The following is an 18,152-nucleotide window of genomic DNA, read 5'->3' as shown; positions in this document are numbered from 1 at the left end:
GCGGGGCCGGAAGCGGCGGCAGCCCTGGCAGGCCGGCGGCGGCTCCACCTGCCCTTGGCCGCGGCGGCCCCGGGGGCGCCAGGCGAAGCGGCGGCCGCCCGGCCTCCTCCTCCTCGGCCTCCTCCTCCTCGGCCTCCTGCCGGCACCTCCCGGCCCTCAGGATGTGGCGGACGCGGGCGGCGGCGGCTTGGTGAGCGGCACGGGGCAGGGCGGCCGCCGCCGCCTCCCTTCGGCCACGGCGGAGCCTCGGCCCCGCGCCCCGCTCCGCGATCGTGCCCCGCGGCCTGGAGCGGCACGGGCCGGGAACGGGGCTCCCCGAGCCGGGAGGGAGGGAGGCCTGAGGCCCGCCGAGTCCCGCTGTGCCCGGGAAGGGAACGGGGCCTGGGGTGTCGTCCCTCAGGGGTGTCCTTCCTTCGGGGTGTCACCGCAGGAGCGATGTCGCAGGGCGGCTGGAAGCCCCCGGCCTTCCTCCGTAGATGTTGTGGCAGTGCTGAGTGAGGGAAAACAGCCCCGTGCTTTTTGTTGGGGTACACTCCAGTGGCTGAGGGAGCTGGGGGTGTTTTGTCTGGGGAAGAAGAGGCTCAGGGGAGACCTTATTGCTCTCTGCAACTGCCTGAAAGGAACTGGTGGGGAGCTGGGGGTCAGCCTCTTCTCGCAGATAACCAGTGATAGGACTAAAGGGAATGGCCTCAAGTTGCGCCAGGGAAGGTTTAGGTTGGAAATGAGGAGACATTTCTTCTCAGAAAGAGCAGTCAGGCATTGGGACGGGTTGCCCAGGGAGGTGGTGGCATCGCCGTCCGTGCGGGTGTTCAAGGAAAGGCTGGACGTGCTTAGGGACACGGTTTAGTGGGTGACATTGGTAGCAGGGTGATGGTTGGACCAGGTGATCTTGGAGGTCTCTTCCAACCTTTATGATTCTATGAAAGATTCTTTCACGTTATAATTAATAGAAGTATATATAGCATGTCTTTACGGAAAGTTTGTCCCGGCTGAGGGGGGATTTTTTTAAACTCTTAAACTGGAAGAATATGCATAAGATGTTAGGTATGCTTGGATATCCTACTATATTAGAATGCTTGGATATCCTAGTAACAGACCACTGGTTTTTGCTCTTTTTTAACAAAGTATCTATACTCTGTGCAATGCTGACGTAGACAGGTCACAGGCCTGTATTCAGGCAGGTTCTAATGGCAGAGCTGCCTGTGTCTGGAAGGCTAATTTGTGGTTTGCTTGTTGTTAAACGCAGTTTTCCAGAGGCTTTATGTTTATCAGTCATGGAACGCTTCATTTAGTACTGTCGATTTGGCTTTCATTTCATTGTCACTGCACTTTCGGTGAAGATCTTCAGTTAATTTTTTTGTCACTTTTAGCAGCAGGAAGAGGAAAGAGTAAACAACTTCTGGAATAACAATGGAGTTGTTTGTTTGTTTTTAATATAAGATTTTATATGTAGAAGGAAAGTGGATAGGTCTTTACATGAGATAGCACTCAAAAGGCAGTTGTTGTTGATCAAGTTCTTGCCATAACAATTTCTGATGGAATACAATTTTTCATTCAGTTTAATCAGTACAGAACGAATGCAATACAAGACAGTATATTTTAAAAGAACAATCGCAGAGAAGAAAGTTATGTACCATAAAAGTACCTTTAATCAGGGTGAAGGCCGATAACCAGAAGTGGCTGCAATAGTATGAACTGAAAAATATAAATATCTGCGCAATGGTAGTGACAACACAACAAAAGGAAGAACTGCACAGTTAGCTTGCTTCATCGTGGCGTACCACACCCTGATCAAAACTGTCTTCCAAAGCAGGAGTTAAAATATTTCTAGCGTGGGGGCATTTTCACTTTTTTATTTCTGTGTGTCCACTTTTTGTATTGGTACTATCTGCGGTTTATTTCTGATGCTTTTGTAATTCCATGTCAAAGAGGAGGTACTTGATATTGCTTGAGGGGTTATTCTGTTCCCGCTTATTATGCTTTTGCTAGATAATGAGTTTCTTGCTGCAAGAGCGTAGATAGTCTTCAGAACTATAGCAGCAAGAGGGTAAATTTCAGAATTGCATTGACTTTTATGAAAGAGGACTTGCAGAACAGTTGGTGGAGTTCCTTTTTTTATTTTTAAGGTTGCCATTACATTAAAGGAAATTTTTAAACATACACCATCTGCATTTTTTTAAGAGAAGTAAACATCACTGATTTTTAACTTTTCATCCAAATGCTCAATTTCTGTGTCAAAAGTGCTTTTATAATGAAGTCTTTCACTTGTTTGGAGGTAAAGAATATGCCTGTGAAAGAATGTCATTGGTAGTACACAGAAAGACTCAGGGAAAGGACTATTTATTATGGAGCTTTTTTTCAATTTCATATGATTCACTTATGTATTCTCTTTAAAATTCCTTAATATTAAATGATTAAGGATTATGGGATGAATAATTTGCCTTCTTAATGGTTTGAAGCACTTTCTACTTTTTCATTTGTTCTCTTCATAAGTAAATACACCGGAGAATATAACAAATCCTGAAAAAAGCTTTAAGGAACAAGCATTAATTTCAAGAACTGTAACTTCACTTGTATTTTGCATCCAGTAAATGGTTTAATGTTAACTCTTCTGTTGTATTTTCCATAAGCTAGCAAAGCTACCTCAAAATGCTAAAGCATGTAGATAGCATAAGTGAAGGTGTACAAGTAGCTTTATTCCAACCTGTGTATGTAGTTTAATACAGGCAGAGTTGATAAGGTTCATTGTTTTAACGTATTAATTCCTGAGTTCTGTTTTCAGAATCAAATTGTTCACAATGAAATTTCCCAGTGTTTAAATCTGAATTATTTTACTGAAGTCTTCAACAAACACGGTGCAAGCATGTCCAGAAGTAATCTTGTCTGTGCATGACACAAGACAAAACAATAATGCTGTAAGCCTAGAACCACAGAAAATTAAAGAAACTGAAAGATTTCTTCAAGTGCATCCTTCAACTCCACAGGAGGATCAACTTTGCTAGAAAAGTAACATGTATTTTGCAGAGGATGTTTTTGTCTGCATATTGTTTTTTGAAGTCTGAAAAAAGTTAGTTTCTCTGAAAGTTAGTTTACAAGATAGGCCAAACTATCAAGTTTTCCTTTATGATCCAAGTTGATCATAGTCATCTGTGGACTCTTAGATACTGGTTGCCAAACTGTGTTTTACCATTGACGTGATTCGTCGTAATCCAGTGTAGAAATTAAATTCACCTAACAACAGAGTTCATAAATGGGATTAAAGGTGTTCTTTCTGTAATCACTGGAAATGCTATACCCTTTAATACTGTTTACAGCTTTTTTTTTTTTTCCTGGTAGCATAGCAATGATTGCTGGACATTCAGAATGATGCTCTAATTTATCTGTAACCAGCTACAATGTAATGTGAATTGCTTCTAAAGAGGTTATTGAGTTAATGGTATGTTGAAGATATCTGTTACTGAGAGTTTTTCTTCCTTTCTTTTAGCGTCATCTGCCGGAGTCTAGCAAAGAGCAACTATGGAATAAAAAGAAAATCACCACTTCAAAATTTGCATCTTGTTTCCCGAAGTATACATCATCCCTACTATCCAAGTTCAAAATTTCAAAGACCTCCATTAAGGATATCCATTCAGCAGTTCTCTTCTCTTAATCGTCTTCCCTTTCACAAAACAAAACTTTTAAATGTAAAGTACGGATACCAGTCCTACAGGAACTTTTGGCTAGCTAGACTAGCATCAAGGCTTCTCAGAATTCGCTACATTATATTAGGATCTGCTGTAGGTGGTGGTTACACAGCTAAAAAGGTATTTATCTTTGGAGGATATTCTATGCATATTTATTTTTGTTGTTACAGGTTTCAGAACATTAATTCTTGGTAACCCACAAAAATACAGAATATCATTGTTCTGTTAATTAATGAAAAGAAAGATGAGTGAAATTGGAAAACAGATTGTTGAGAGAACTAGTATAGATTTCAAAAGACCTGAATAATATTATACATATCTAAAAGATGGTGGGTTATTATGCTTTATGTGTAGGTACTACTTTTCAATAGATGGCTCATATGCTTGTCTACGTGCATTCCTTCTATTTCTACTGTATTTTTTTTCCTTTTTGTATTAGACATATGATCAGTGGAAGGACATGATGCCTGATCTTGATGATTATAAGTGGATTGTTCCTGACTTCATCTGGGAGCTTGACGAACATATTGACTTCGGTATCACAAAAGCTAAAATGTTACAGTAGCACATGCACAACTTAAACACAAGGGTGTGGTTCTTAGTGCCTGGATCCAATGTAATAGTAGTGTTATAGCAGTGATTTGGGTGAGCTTGTATTGATGAAGTGTTTGGGGTATGTCTTAGCAAGTTACTTGTATCGTTGTGTTTGTCTGAAGAAATTAAGCATTATTTAGCATTGAAGTTCCATAATTCATCTTTTCATTTGAGAACATTCTTGGTCCTTTCTTTTGTCATGTACTCCCATTGTTCAAAGCAGACTTCCGGCATGACCAAGGGGACAGGTTTTGGCAGTTTTATGCACAAGGTTCTCTCTGTAAGAATGAGTAACAAATAAAAAGATAATTAGACAAGTAGAAGGTAGGTATAATTAAAAAACTAATTGAAACACAGGAATTTATAGAAATATCTGCAAAATTATCTTGAAGATACAGAGTAAAAAAAAAAAAAATTATTTTCCTGAACCTTCTAGTTACATTAGATTTCTTGCATATTCTCAGATAGAAGTCTAAAAAACAATCAGTGAGTTACCTCTTATGTATGAGAATAGTTAGGTAGTGTTCTTTTAAAAAATGTTTGTGAACGTTTCAACTACTTGTTTGAGCATTGCATAGGTAGTCTTGAATGTTGGGACTGAAGAATTGAGACAAGTGTTTTCTCTCTCTGATTGCTAGTGAACACTACGTTTTTATAATACTCTAAAATTAATAATGTTGGTGTTTTTTTGAAACAAATGCAGAATTGGGTTATTTATGAAATTGAAAAATAATTTTTTCTTAAAACATACAGCATAGTTATGCTGTCCTATAATTTAAAAAACATTGTCTCTGAAGTATGTGAGGCAATGCATGAAATGTGGTGAAATGCAAGAATAAGTTGTACAAAATTTAAAGTACATAAGGCAACCAAGTTATCAGAAAGTTCAAAGTCTAAAAAAGCAGTTGTTTTTTCAGATCTGATATTCTTTCCCAACACTAATGGGAGGAGGTGTATGTGGAAAGCAACTTTTAATTATTTATTTAATTTAAAAAAGTTTAAAAGATAAAGGTATGCCTCGGAACAGTTACAAGGTTTTATAGCCTAAGCTGTTCCTATTCACAACAATAGTAGGAGAGAAAAACTGCTCACTAGCTTTTGTACTATTTTCCTAGAAAAAATTATCAAAGCCCTTCCTGATGCCGATGACCTTGCCAAACTTCTGCCTGACTTTGACAAGATTGGAGAGAGCTTCGCTTCACTGAAAGGATTTTTTTCTCCTGGTGAGACTAATTTTTCAGCTTAGTTTTAATTTTGAGAACATAAGATATTACAAGATGAGGTTACAGCTATGTCCTTTGATGCTAAAAGAAAGTGGATCCTCAAAAATGCATGCCTTTCATTGAATATCTCATCTCAAAGTGGTATGGACACAGGTAAGTGTAATGGATTTTTAAAGGGAAGAATTCTGTTAGCAAGTGCTGGGAACCAAAATGTGACTGTGAATAGAAAAATAGAATTCTTTTTCACCTCTAAACAAACAGATAGAAAGTTAATTGTTTCAGTAAGTCATAGAAGCTGCAAGTGTCCTGCTGGAACTTGCAGAAGTTGTGAGTGGCAGTGGACAGTAGCAACAGTACTATGCTATAGCTGTTATAGGAGGACAGAGTTGGATAATTAAGAGAATGATGGTGCTTAATGTTGCAGGCATGTGAGGTAAGAGATTTGTAACCTGGGTCATCTTTGAGTTGAGTGATATCTTCTGGAGCTGTGTCCAGGCAGAAAGACTTGCTAGGAGATTCAGGTTAGGTAGGGGCTGCATTTCAATGCAGTATGTGGGAGTTCTAAGTCCTTCACAAAACAGGGGCATGGTTTGTCAATCCACTGTGTCCAGGTACTAGTACACTTAGAAGTTTTCAAATTTTAGATTTAAATAGGACATTTCTAACGAATGGACTTTAAATATAAAAATGATTGATTTCATCATCGTTATCTGACTTGCTCTTTAGCACAGCTCAAAACTTCACCCAGTGTTTCTTGTAACAGAATGAAAGATTCTTTCTGATGTATATCTTAATAATTACCAAACAACATAAATTCATAGTTATGAAAGATTATAACTCTGGGGTATCGTAGTCACCGCTTTAGGTGTTTTTGAGAATATTTGCATAACAGTGTACCTAAGGCGTGTGTTTTCATTTTCTTAAAATACTGTTAGTGGTGGAATTAGTTAATTCATCTCACTACAAACTCAGCAGGGATCAAGATTAACAGACTGACAAGTAGATGACAATCTCCTATATATTTTGCCTGTTTAAAACTGTGGTGTGTTATTGACTGGTACTGTGAGGTATCACCTATTATAATGGAATTTGTTAGCATACTCACCTGGGCATAGTTGCCATTTATGGTTTTGTGGTCCTCCAAATGAGATAAAGATCCCTCATCTTTATTTTGCATTTTGTTTTGTATTTATAATTTTTATTTCCCCTCTTCTGCTGATTTTTCACAGGTTACAATTTGGTTAGTGAAGTCATAGGAGCTTCTGATCTACTTCTGTTGTTAGGTGTGTAAAAGCCCTTTTTACTGCCCCTAACCTGCCTCTTTAAAGCAAACTCTTAAAACACTATTGTACTAAGAGGAGTGAATATCAGTGTAAACACATCTATTCACAGCAATTAATTTTGAGTTACAAATACCTTTCAACTATTTTAAAAAATTCTTAGATCTGCCCCTGTGAGAATGAGTAGTTGATACTTATCATAGTCCTTAGCAGATGCTTTTTGTAGGAAGCTTATTTTGAAAACGTCATTAGAGTAGAAAAGAATGTGTGTGTGTGTGTATTTATATATATATATATATATACATATCATTACAATGATGCAATTGAATTTGTATTATCATCTTGTGTATCAGAAAAAAAAAGTAAAAAAAAAAGCTTTTAGAGATTAAATAGTCTAGCTGACGCTGTCTGTTCCCTTTTGATGATAACTACTTTGAGTCGCAAATTAGATTTGATACAAAATTTTCAAATGAGTTTTAAACTGAGTTTTGTTTTCAGTTATTTGTGGTGACTCTTTTTGGGTTGATAGCAAGGTTATTGATTTAATAATACATAGGGTAATAATAATATGTAGGTTTATTTTACATTGATTAGGTGTTTTTTAAAATTTTTGAAGTGTGTTTTGCATGTTGTAATGAATTTTTCTAACTGTGTCCTAGGTTCTCCTGGAGAAACAGCATTCAGAGCTACAGACCAGGGATATGACAATGACAAACAGTACAAGAAGGTAATTACTCTCAAGCAAATATGAATCTCTTAATAACAGGTAGTTTTTTTAAATTGCTTTAACAGCTAGTTGTAGATACTTATTTGAAGCAGCTTAATAGAATTTATCTTTGAAGAGAATGCATTGGTCTTTTTATATATAAACAGTATAGTGCTAAACACGTTTTGGTGTAAGGAAAATTCTAGGCAGTCACAAAAATCTTTAGGTATTACATTCTTCAGAAACTTGGTTTCTAAGAAGGTCATTTTAGTTATTTTGTGTGCATTTGGAATTTCTCAGGACACGCTCTCAGTAGCATTTGAACTGATAGCTTATTACTGAAGTTGCTATAGGCTTCTATAGTTATTTTCATTTTTTTCTGCTCGCAACTCCATTTCTGTTGCCATGTTCACAGTTGTGATTCTTACTGAAGGATCTCTGCTGTAATAAAGAATTTCTATTTGAAAAGAAGTCTTTTTTTTTAATTTATTTAAAAAGTGTATAATCACATTTTTCTTAAGATTTCCTGGAAAAAAATATTACTGTAATTTCATGGAAAGAAAATGCTACTGTATTTAAATAACTTATAGTGTTAGCTTCTTTTCCTTGAAGTAAAGAAGTTAAAATTAAATCTTTTGCTTTAATGAATAGTAGATGTTATTTCTGTTTAAATCCTTGATGGTAACGTTGCTCATTCTCTAAAGGCTTTTCATTTTTCCTCTGTATATTGTGTTTTTTTGTTTTTGTTTTTTTTAAAGAATGAAAGTGGTACATATTGGGGAATTTGTAAGTTATGAAATATTTATTTTTGCAACTGAAAAAATGTTTGCTGAACTGGAAATAGAGTTTTATGTGAAAGACATTTCTGTATATGCAGGCATGTATACATTCTACATTCATTCTGCATGGCAATATGAAATACAATGAAACCTGTACAAAGCATGCTTCTTATATTTTTTTTTTCCCTTTGGAACACTGACAGATTTCTACGTAAGAAATAAATTTAGGTTTTGTTTCCCCCTCGTCAGTAAGCTGTCCATACATAGAAAATTATTTTCTCTTGAATGATTGCTTAGCACAGGTTTCACTGTTTAAAACAAAACAAAAAACATCCCTTAACTGTGGATTTGTGAAGAAATGGTCATCTTAATTTATTGTCATCAGCAAGTAAATTAATTGATTGATTTACTGAGTGCTAGTATTATCACTGATACTTATTATTCCATTTTTTCACATACAGTGACCACTGCATTTTAATGTTGCCAGCAAAAATGTAGTTGCAGTAGAGAAAATATCAGCCCATATTAAACCAGTCTGAGTTTTAAAATTTAGTCTGCCATAATAATTTTTGTAATTCCAATTATATCTGACAAATTCCACTTAGAAGATGTTGCTTTGTTAATTAGTATGATCATTTTTGGTCATAACATTTCAAAAAAGACAGATATGAATAGCTAACATACCACAGTCGCTTGCTTTATTGGCAAGCAATATTATTTTCTAGACAATGAGTAAGATGGCCTTTTTTCATACAATGCTTTTTCACTGCCAATCAATACCAGTTTAAAAATTGTTATTGTACGGATGCATACAATGCTATGATATTAAGTATGTCTTATGATCAGCTGATGAGCTGTTTTTCAGTGTTTCATTAGGGAAAGATCAGTAATGGCAAATGTCCAGGGATTTGTTATGTGAAAGAATTCTATTCTGTAGAATTGTTGTAGAATTGTTACTAGGCATTGTCCGCAGACAGGGCTATAAAACTTTCTGTAGAATGAGAGAGAGCGTAAGACCAGTGAAAATTGTCCAGAACAAACTACTTTTCCAGCTAATGTGTGGTTTAGTTGGTAACTTTTTTTGTTTGATACAAAAAGTACAACTCTTTGAAAAGAAAACAAAATTAAAATTACTGGAGTGCTCAGATCAGTAATTTAAATAAATGGAATTTAAATCTGTTTCCATGTGGATTCAATAAGAAATTTTGCTTTCGGAGAAAGAAGATGGCTATACAAAGCTCCAGTGTAGTAAAACATTTTATTGTGTTGTGTGTTTTTTACTGTGGGAATAGTTCAGACTTTCACTGAAATGGCAGTATTGCCTTCTTGGAAAATTATTTTGCAGTACTTGCCTATCTTCCCTCCCCAAAAAACAAACCAAAACAGGAAAGAAAAAAAAAAAAAAACCTCTTTAAGAGTTTCAGCTTCCTATTAAGGCAAACAGGCTCCAAAGTTTAAAATTTCTTTATAATCTGAGTTATAACCAAAATGCAACTCAACTTTTGATTTGGGGCTTAGAAGCTAGGTAAATAAATAATTCAATGTATATTATTCAAATCCAGGCATACAGTCCTTTCTCGGCCTTTGTCACTTTGATACAATCTCATGCCTTAAGAACCTGGTTCACTGTGGAGGATTTGGCAATGACTAAAGTGCCTTGCCTAGCCAGCAGAGGGTCACCTTCAGTAAGTGGAAGCAGCAGTGCAGGAATTCTACATGAGAAAGAGGTTTTGGAAAGGAATGTGACTTGACTTGGATATCAGTTCCACCCATCATGTGGCAGTTCGGGTGAAAATAACGTTGTACTGTGAATTTGTTCCAGTTCTGTGATATAGTATGATTATGACCTCTTTGTGACCTAACTTCGGGAATGCTTCTTCCGTACATTTTCTTTTTATGTTGTTGTTGATGATTAATATATCCATAAGGACAAATTGTCCACTAATTATTTCTCTGGAACTTGGCTGGCTGATGTCCAAGTGAGCATAAAAATAAAGGAAATTACAGAATCTTTGTGATCCATATAAACCTCCTTCCTATCCAAAAAAAACTACATCAAAACAAAACTACATGCTGATACAGCTTGTAGGGAAAAAAAAAAACCACGAAGTTAAAATCTGCAGCTCTTGAAAAGTAGTAAGAAATAACTTTGTAGTTATCAAGTGTGGACAGTAATATTACTGTGGACAAAGTTGCAGGCATCAGGCATTTCTTTATTTCCCTTGTATGGATAGCTTTCCAGAACACACACATGCTGGACAGGAAAACTGATGCCCATATGTTTGTAAATTCCTGCTTATATAGTTCCAGGGCCGTTTTCAGGTATTCTTTGTATAGCTGACAGTGTGTCTCTTGTAGTAGGATTATTTTAATCTTTTTTTTAGCTTTCTCATTTTTGTTTTGTTGTTGTTGTTGTTTTCTTTGTAAATTGTGTGACAAAGTTTACGTAACTTTACATAACTTTCTCTTCTATATTCATTGCCCAGTTTCATTCCCAATTTAACAAGGCATGGGCTCTGGTTGCTCTTGAAAATGGGGCACACATACTTCAGTTGTGAGGAACTTTTAAATTAAAAATATCCAACTGACATACAACATATTTAACTCTTAATGTAAACTAATGCGTTTTGATTTTTTTAAAGTATCTGCAGTTACAGTATCAGCGCTTGTTTTGGGTTATTTTATTTATTGTGCACCCAGATTCTCATGATGGCTTTCCAGAGTTTGTGCCACCAAGTTTGTCAACTAGTGTTGTTCTACTTTCTTTGATAAGATGATTGATAACGCTTGTAAACAATTTTAGTTTAAATCCCATTAATTGATCAGCATTGATTTTCTAGATGAAATTCTTATTCTAGAAAATAATTAGTTTTACATAGGAATGACTGATTTAGGGAGTTGAGGGCTGGGGGGGAACAGTGGCAGGGAGATGTAAAAAGTTTTATTTATATCCCAGTTCATACCAGGCTAGGTGTTGTGTGTGTTGCTGTGTGCTGTTCAAGCCGCTTCTTGTTTTGTTTTGTTGTTGTTGTTTGGTTGATTCTGTTTTGTTTTGTTTTTTGTTTGTAACTTATGTAGTAAGAAATAGAAAACAAAGTTAACAATGTTATTGACTGATATATACAAAAAAGAAAGTGTTATTGAGAAGCAGTCTTGCCCTTTTAACTTGAATATTCTATTAAGTGGGGGTGACTTCACTTGAAAAAGGGTTTTCATATTTTGCTACGGAGTAACAGTCAGAGGTACCTGACCTCCTGGAAAGTAATTCTATGTCAAATAGTTACGCTTGGTGACTTCAAACAACTTCTGTTACAGTGCTCATTTAAATGCTAAAGGGCCTTCGTGGCAGGTTTGTTCAGTGTTTTTTCTGGTATTTTCTTGACCAATAGCATAATTTTGAAAGGAACCATGCCAGGTTACATTGAGAATTAATTACCTTGCTTGTGAAAAGGTAAAATATTATTGTTGTTCTTCTAATACTAAGTATAGCTTGTGTTCTATATATACAGCTCTGATGCTGTATGGAAGTGAAATTGAACAGTTGGTTGCTTTTGTTTCATTCAATTTCTTGGCACAGTTCACATGTGTTTGCCCATCTTCCAATAAAGAGAGTTAATAAATCTCAGAGTGGTTCAATAAAATACAAATGTGAGGATTTTTCTATTCTAGAAATGTTATACAAATTGCTATTTAACAAACGTTTACATTTGGTCATTTGATTGTCTCTTCTTTTATCCGTTCTCTCCTGTGTTGTTTATCCTTCTGTGTACATGCCTGTGTGTGTATTTCGTGCACCTAATGTATAAATTAATGGTAGATGGCTTGAATTCTTTACATCAAAGTTTTATTCCAGGATTTGTTTTGACTCCTGTAGTACATTTTTGAAACCCCATTTTACTGAATGTTTTCTTAGAAGATGTAACATTTTTTAAAGACCTTAATTTGAATATTTATTTTTTCTTTTATCTACATTCTCTGAAATAAATTGTACGTAAGATTCCAGTAGAAGGTAGTATAGTATCTTTGAACCAATGTAGACTTTCTGAAAGACAACTTACTGTTGCAGGAATATTTGGCATGGAGGAAGAAGAGAAGAAATCTAAGCTTCACAGAAATGCTGAATAGTTAAGAAATCAGCATTGCATTGCAGGGATTTTGAAGTGATCAGGGAGGATTATGATAGCATTATTCTAAACTGCAGATTGTTACAGAAGTGAAGAGAGGGCTTTATCTTTATGCTTTAGAAACTGTTTTGCTTCTCTTACTTTGAAGGCTACATAGGAGAAGTCATCTTTCTGTAAAGTGTCTGCGTTGCTGAGAGCAAGAACAAAATGAGAGCTCTTACATTACTGACAAAGTTGAGCTGATTCACTGTTCTGCACCACTTTGTGTAGAGTATCCAAAAGACCCTAGTTAAATACCTGCATGGTTAAGTTGTGAAAAATTGCTGATACTAAAGAAATTCTGATATTATTTAGTTGAGATGAAATCCTGAAACCTTTGTCAATGTTTTATAGCAATGTTGGTTGAATTTTAATTTATTTATTTATTTAGATGTAGGTGCTCATTTAAAATTGAATATTTTTAAAATCTAGCTAAATGTTTTTATTTTGTTCTTCATGGATTTGCAAGGTACATGGTTGTGCTGGTTGTATCCAGTCCCAGCTAGCTAGCAGGAGATCTTGATAATAATATTTCGCTTTTGTTTGAACTGACCCATTCATACCTGTTTTTCATCTGTCTTTGTCATGCCCTTTGGTTTAAATTTGTTCTCCTTACACCCCCAATTTTTTCCTTTCCTTTTTATTATAAACTCATGGCAGAGCCTGCTTGGTGAACTCATTCTGTTACAACAACAAATCCAGCAGCACGAAGAGGAAGCACGCAGAGCCGCTGGCCAATATAACACGGGCTCGTACCAGCAGAAGCGAAAGGTGATGGCTTAAGGGACAATATGTACTGTGTTCACACTAATCGAATGCTTCAGCCTTCTGCATATGAGATAGAAAAATCTAACTTCTAATTAAATCATGGGCCCAAATGATTATTATAGACAACTTCGGTACAGGTGTATAGTTCTCTTTCAGTTTAACCAAATTGCTTTTCAAGCAGAGTGTTAAAAGTAGAACAAATATTTTGTATCACTTTGAATGCTCTCTACCTTTATAAAACTGTTACTTAAAGCTGATATATTAAAAAGTGTATTTAAGGAAAGTATGTGAATAAATATCCAGTTTACTTACTCTGCCGTTACTTGCTGACTATAGCTATATCTTTTGAGAGTATAGCTATATGTAGGCAATATATCTCTGGGAACATTTTTTTCCTGCTTATAACGTTACAAATCTGAAAGTGACAGCAGCTCTTTAATTGCCTGTGCAAAATTGTTTCTAAATACTCCCGTTAAAAACTCTGTGTTCATCAAACATATTGCTTGTCTATCGTCTCTCTTAAAACCTAGTTTATAGTGATACACTGTGGTTGTTGAACATCCACAAGTGACTTTACTTACTTCATTTATGAACTATTCATTGTTATAGAGCTGAGGCGAATTGGAAATACTTCCTAATTTGGGATATTTTAGTAGTCTATTCTGTTATAGCTACAATTCTTAACCACGTTTCTTTATCATTTGCTTCAGTACCCCCAAAAATATTTGATTCCTCATATCTTTGAACAGCTTTGGAATTGAGCACTGGATACAGTACTTACTCTTCTGTATATTTGAAGATACTTCCCACAGAAAGAATAACACAGTAAATGGGAATTAAACTTCTAAGCAGTTGCATAGCTGCGGTTTTCATGACTTGCAGTGTTTTAACAGAGGAAATCACTTAAATCAATTAGTTCTCTGAAACTATACTAGCATTTTAAATTTAAGTATTTTTGAAATTTAGTTAGCTAATATTATCTCTGGATTTAACATAACTCTGATGTATTCTATCATCAGTTGTGAATCTAGACATCATATAACAATACAATGGAAATGCAATTATTTGAGATGATTTTTTATCTCAAAAGGTGTCCTACAAGAGTCAGAGGGATTTTTTTTCTATCCTCACATTCATTCCCTTCCAAATGAGTATTTAGTAGGAGAGGAGAGATGTCTTCAGTGGTCTAAATGCTCTCTATCTGTTCATGTCCTCTTTTTTTTTTTTTCATTAGGGGTAACTCCTTCAGCCTCTGACAGATTGTGTACTGTTTATTCAGACCGCTAGAGTATAGAATAGTAGCTTGAAGTTTGTGATCAAGTATATGAAGACGTAAAAGCAATACATTATTTGATATATAAAAATGTATTGGCATAATAAAGGGAACTGGGGGAAAAAATTAGCTTGATATTACATTCGTTTCTGATGGAAATTCTACCTTGTTAGCACTTTCTTGTAACTAATTCTACAATTCCCAAGCTGTGTAATAGCTGTAAGGGCTATCCCTTTAAGTGTTATCCTGTCCTCCAAGGCAGGTACTTCTTTGTGTTTTCTGAGTGTTGGAAATCTAACTGCCCTTGCATATAAAAAAAAAAAAAAATCTTAATTTAGCATTCAGGTGTGGTGTTTGGTATACACCAAATATATATATATAATCTTTTTGCTTGAAGTAAGTTGAAAGATGTGGTAAAATATTTTCTTTAATATATTGACATGAGGTTATAAATTAGATTCATTTATCCAAATTCATCTTTGGAAGAAGTTGTTGTTACTGTCATTGAAATATGTCATTGCATGTCATTTTGTTGGGGCATAAACTAACCTTGTTTATTTTTTTTAACTTAATTGGCTCTGCTTGCCTGCCTGCTAGAGAAAATTACTGTTTCATTTCCATTCTTTGAAGTTCTGTTGCTTGATTTACTTGCACATTTTCTATTTTAATTTAACTACTCGATGTTAAATCTGCTTCAGTTATGAGATAATTCTTACTATTATTCAACTTATAATCAGGAGAGGGTGTTAAAAGCAAAAATGTAATTGCTTCCTGTTGTTTTTTGTCAGTGTTTTGATAAATATTTAGCAGTGTAATTGATTATTCTTGTATAGCTGTGATGTGCATGGTTGCTTCTTGTGTTTTGTGTAGGTATTGATATATTCATTTATAACACTGGAAATGATTGCAGTTCTTCTGTTGAAGATCAATTTAGAATTATTTATAGTCTAGTTAGAGAATAAATAGTAGTTTCAAAGGTACTGAATTTTCAGAGGCACATACTTATTTTATACAACCTGTGACAAAAGTTGCTGGAAAGAAATCACTGTGCAAAGTGAGCAACTATAAAAGAATAAAATGTGAGCTTCTGCTAATCTTAGTAAATAGGTATCTGCATCTTTATGTGCAGGAATCTATGATTAAAAATGGCCCTACAGTTTTCTTCTAAGTCTTTATGATGGCACTGTGGAAAGAAGGAGGCATCTCGATGTCCAAACCTGGCTGAACTGGATTAAACAAAACTTTGTGTGTAAATATATATATAGAGAGAGAGAAATAGAGGTATTTTGGCACTTAAGTTTTTATCATTGTTTTTTAAGTGAATAGAAATCCCAGATTAGTCACGTCTGACTGTTAGTACTTCAGAATGTTATGGTAGTTTTAACTTTTATTGGCTAATTAAAAAATACTTAGCAATATTAGAAAACGCTTCTTTACTGTGAGGGTGACGGAGCTCTGGAAGGGGTTGCCCAGAGAGGCTGTGGAGTCTGCTACTCTGGAGATCTTGAAAGGATGCCGTCCTGGATGCCATCCTATGCCATCCTATGCAGGACCTCCAGGTGAACCTGGTTGGCAGGGGGGGTGGACTAGATGATTTCCAGAGCTCCCTTCCAACCTCAACCACTCTGCGATTCTGTGATTAAGAAGAATATGTTGAAAATATTGTATATACTAATTGCAGCTAAATGTTCAAAGGATACCTGAACCAAAAGCTGAAACATAACGAGCAGTTCTAGAATGATGTGTATTTTTAACATAACTTACCTAATTGTCCTTGACAGAATTATCATCTAGTGCTAGGTAATTCTTTGCTTCACATCTTGCAATGTGTAGCTGAGTGCAATATTTTTGTTTACTGTGTTTAACATAAGTATACTGCACATAAAAGACATTGCTCATGTGGTTAGAAATAATCCGCCTGTAAGTATGCTCTTCAAAGATGCATCAAGGCCCCAGAAATACTTTCAGAAAGAGCTTGTTTAAGAGCAGAAAGCGGGAAGATGCTAGCTGCTTTGAAAATCTGCACCAAATGGAAACTCTTTGTTCACCTTCTCTTTCCTTTATTTTCTTGCTTTTTCTGATACACTACGCTGTTCTCTTTGCCTTTCTAATTTTATTTTCCCCTTATGTCTCTTAGGTGTTTGAAGTGTGTATATATGTAAACAAACATTTGCATACACTGTGCTGTAGCTGCAGGCATCAATTTATCTGTGTGCTAAACTTCCCTTTCTGATGCACTCTTGCTATCACTTAACTAATCAGCAGAAAAGAAAGTTAATTTGCAATACTTGCCCTTTGCTGCTTGTGAATAAGAAAACAACTGGATGTTGATGGAAATATCAACTGATTGCTTCCTGTAAAGTGCATACGTGATCCTGTGTATTATAGGTTTAATACCTTAATGTTGTCAATATGAATAATTTTGATTTATTGTTTAATCTGTAACAACTAGAGTGAAATTATAGTAACAAAATTGATTTATATTCTCTAAATGACAGATGTCATCTGCATGTTAGATAATCAGTCTTTCTGATGTGAAGCTAACTTGAGTTGTAAATGTTACAAGCTTTATTTAGAGATTAAGGCTTTTACCTAATTCATTCTTTCAGTGTGAAAGAATCTTTCAATTATCATTTTTTTCTAAATTTAATTACATCAGTCAACCATTAAGTTTCATGTTGCTTGTAAAGATTTACACCATATGGATTTGTATTGCACGGTTCATGCTTTTGTCTATGATATTAAAAATGGATTCATTTGAACAACTGTCTATTACATCTTGATGAACCAATTTGAAAAGTATCTGACTAAAAATGTCTCTATTGCATTTATGACTTGAACTTCAAAATGTTTTGTGTTCTAATAACCTAATTTTTCCAGTTATTTAAAGTAATTTAAATAAATCTAAAACTACCTTTCAAGACTATCAGAACTATATTTTATGAAGTTGAACATGAATGTTTAGGTTTATAATTCTGAAAAATAAATCTGAAATAAAAATCCCCTGAAAGTTTCAGAAATGGTGAACACTCACCTGAAAAGTACTTTCTGTAACAAGCAGGTGTTTTAGTGACTGCGTCTTATCAAGTACATGCTAATTCAGGACATAAGCATAAGAGATCCTGGGGGTTTGATCACATAATTGTATTTAGGCTAGTGACCAGAAAACCAAGCACCATACAAAGTTTTGTTTTTCCCCTAAGCCCACTTTCCTACTACAAAATCTTGAAGGGTTAGTTTTTGTGTTTGCATGCATTGGAGTTTAGACCTTTTCATGTGATCCTCTTGTTGCAGATGGAACCTTCCATCAGCATTAAATTTTAAATGCAAATTGAAGAATTTTAGTTGCTTTAAAATGCATGTAAAATCAATCTTATGTGAAATGAAGCTTTCAGTTTATGATTTGGTTACTTGCAGTGGATTAACTAAACAGTGTGTTAGTAGCCATGATTATTTTTCTTTGTAGGTTTCTGACAAAGAGAAGATTGATCAACTTCAGGAAGAACTTCTACGCACTCAGGTAACTTTCTGAGTTACTGATGTCTTAAGTAATTATTTGTGTGCAGCAGTTTCAGATTTACTAGATTAATATACATCTGAAATATAAGATATTTGGTAAAAATTAAGAACTGGAAGATTAAAAACCACACTTCAGTATTCAGGGTTAATCATGTTGGCCCAGA

At 35.3% G+C, this 18,152-nt stretch overlaps 1 protein-coding gene across 4 annotated transcripts in view; it reads left to right on the top strand.

Annotated features, from left to right (window-relative positions):
• OPA1 (OPA1 mitochondrial dynamin like GTPase) overlaps positions 1-18,152 on the top strand; it is a 52,956-nt gene continuing 34,804 nt past the window's right edge. The window contains exons 1-8 of one of the 4 annotated variants that reach the window (XM_040566815.1): positions 1-190; positions 3,485-3,803; positions 4,123-4,219; positions 5,393-5,500; positions 6,730-6,783; positions 7,440-7,507; positions 13,089-13,199; positions 17,936-17,989. In XM_040566815.1, coding sequence (XP_040422749.1) covers positions 162-190; positions 3,485-3,803; positions 4,123-4,219; positions 5,393-5,500; positions 6,730-6,783; positions 7,440-7,507; positions 13,089-13,199; positions 17,936-17,989 — 840 coding nt within the window. In that variant the 5' untranslated portion in view covers positions 1-161. The remainder of the gene's footprint in view (positions 191-3,484; positions 3,804-4,122; positions 4,220-5,392; positions 5,501-6,729; positions 6,784-7,439; positions 7,508-13,088; positions 13,200-17,935; positions 17,990-18,152) is intronic. The other 3 variants (XM_040566817.1, XM_040566816.1, XM_040566818.1) reach the window with 3 other exon arrangements.

Source organism: Cygnus olor, chromosome 9, assembly GCF_009769625.2.
Source record: "Cygnus olor isolate bCygOlo1 chromosome 9, bCygOlo1.pri.v2, whole genome shotgun sequence".
Taxonomy (NCBI): domain Eukaryota; kingdom Metazoa; phylum Chordata; class Aves; order Anseriformes; family Anatidae; genus Cygnus; species Cygnus olor.
This window is presented reverse-complemented; position numbering and strand designations above follow the sequence as displayed.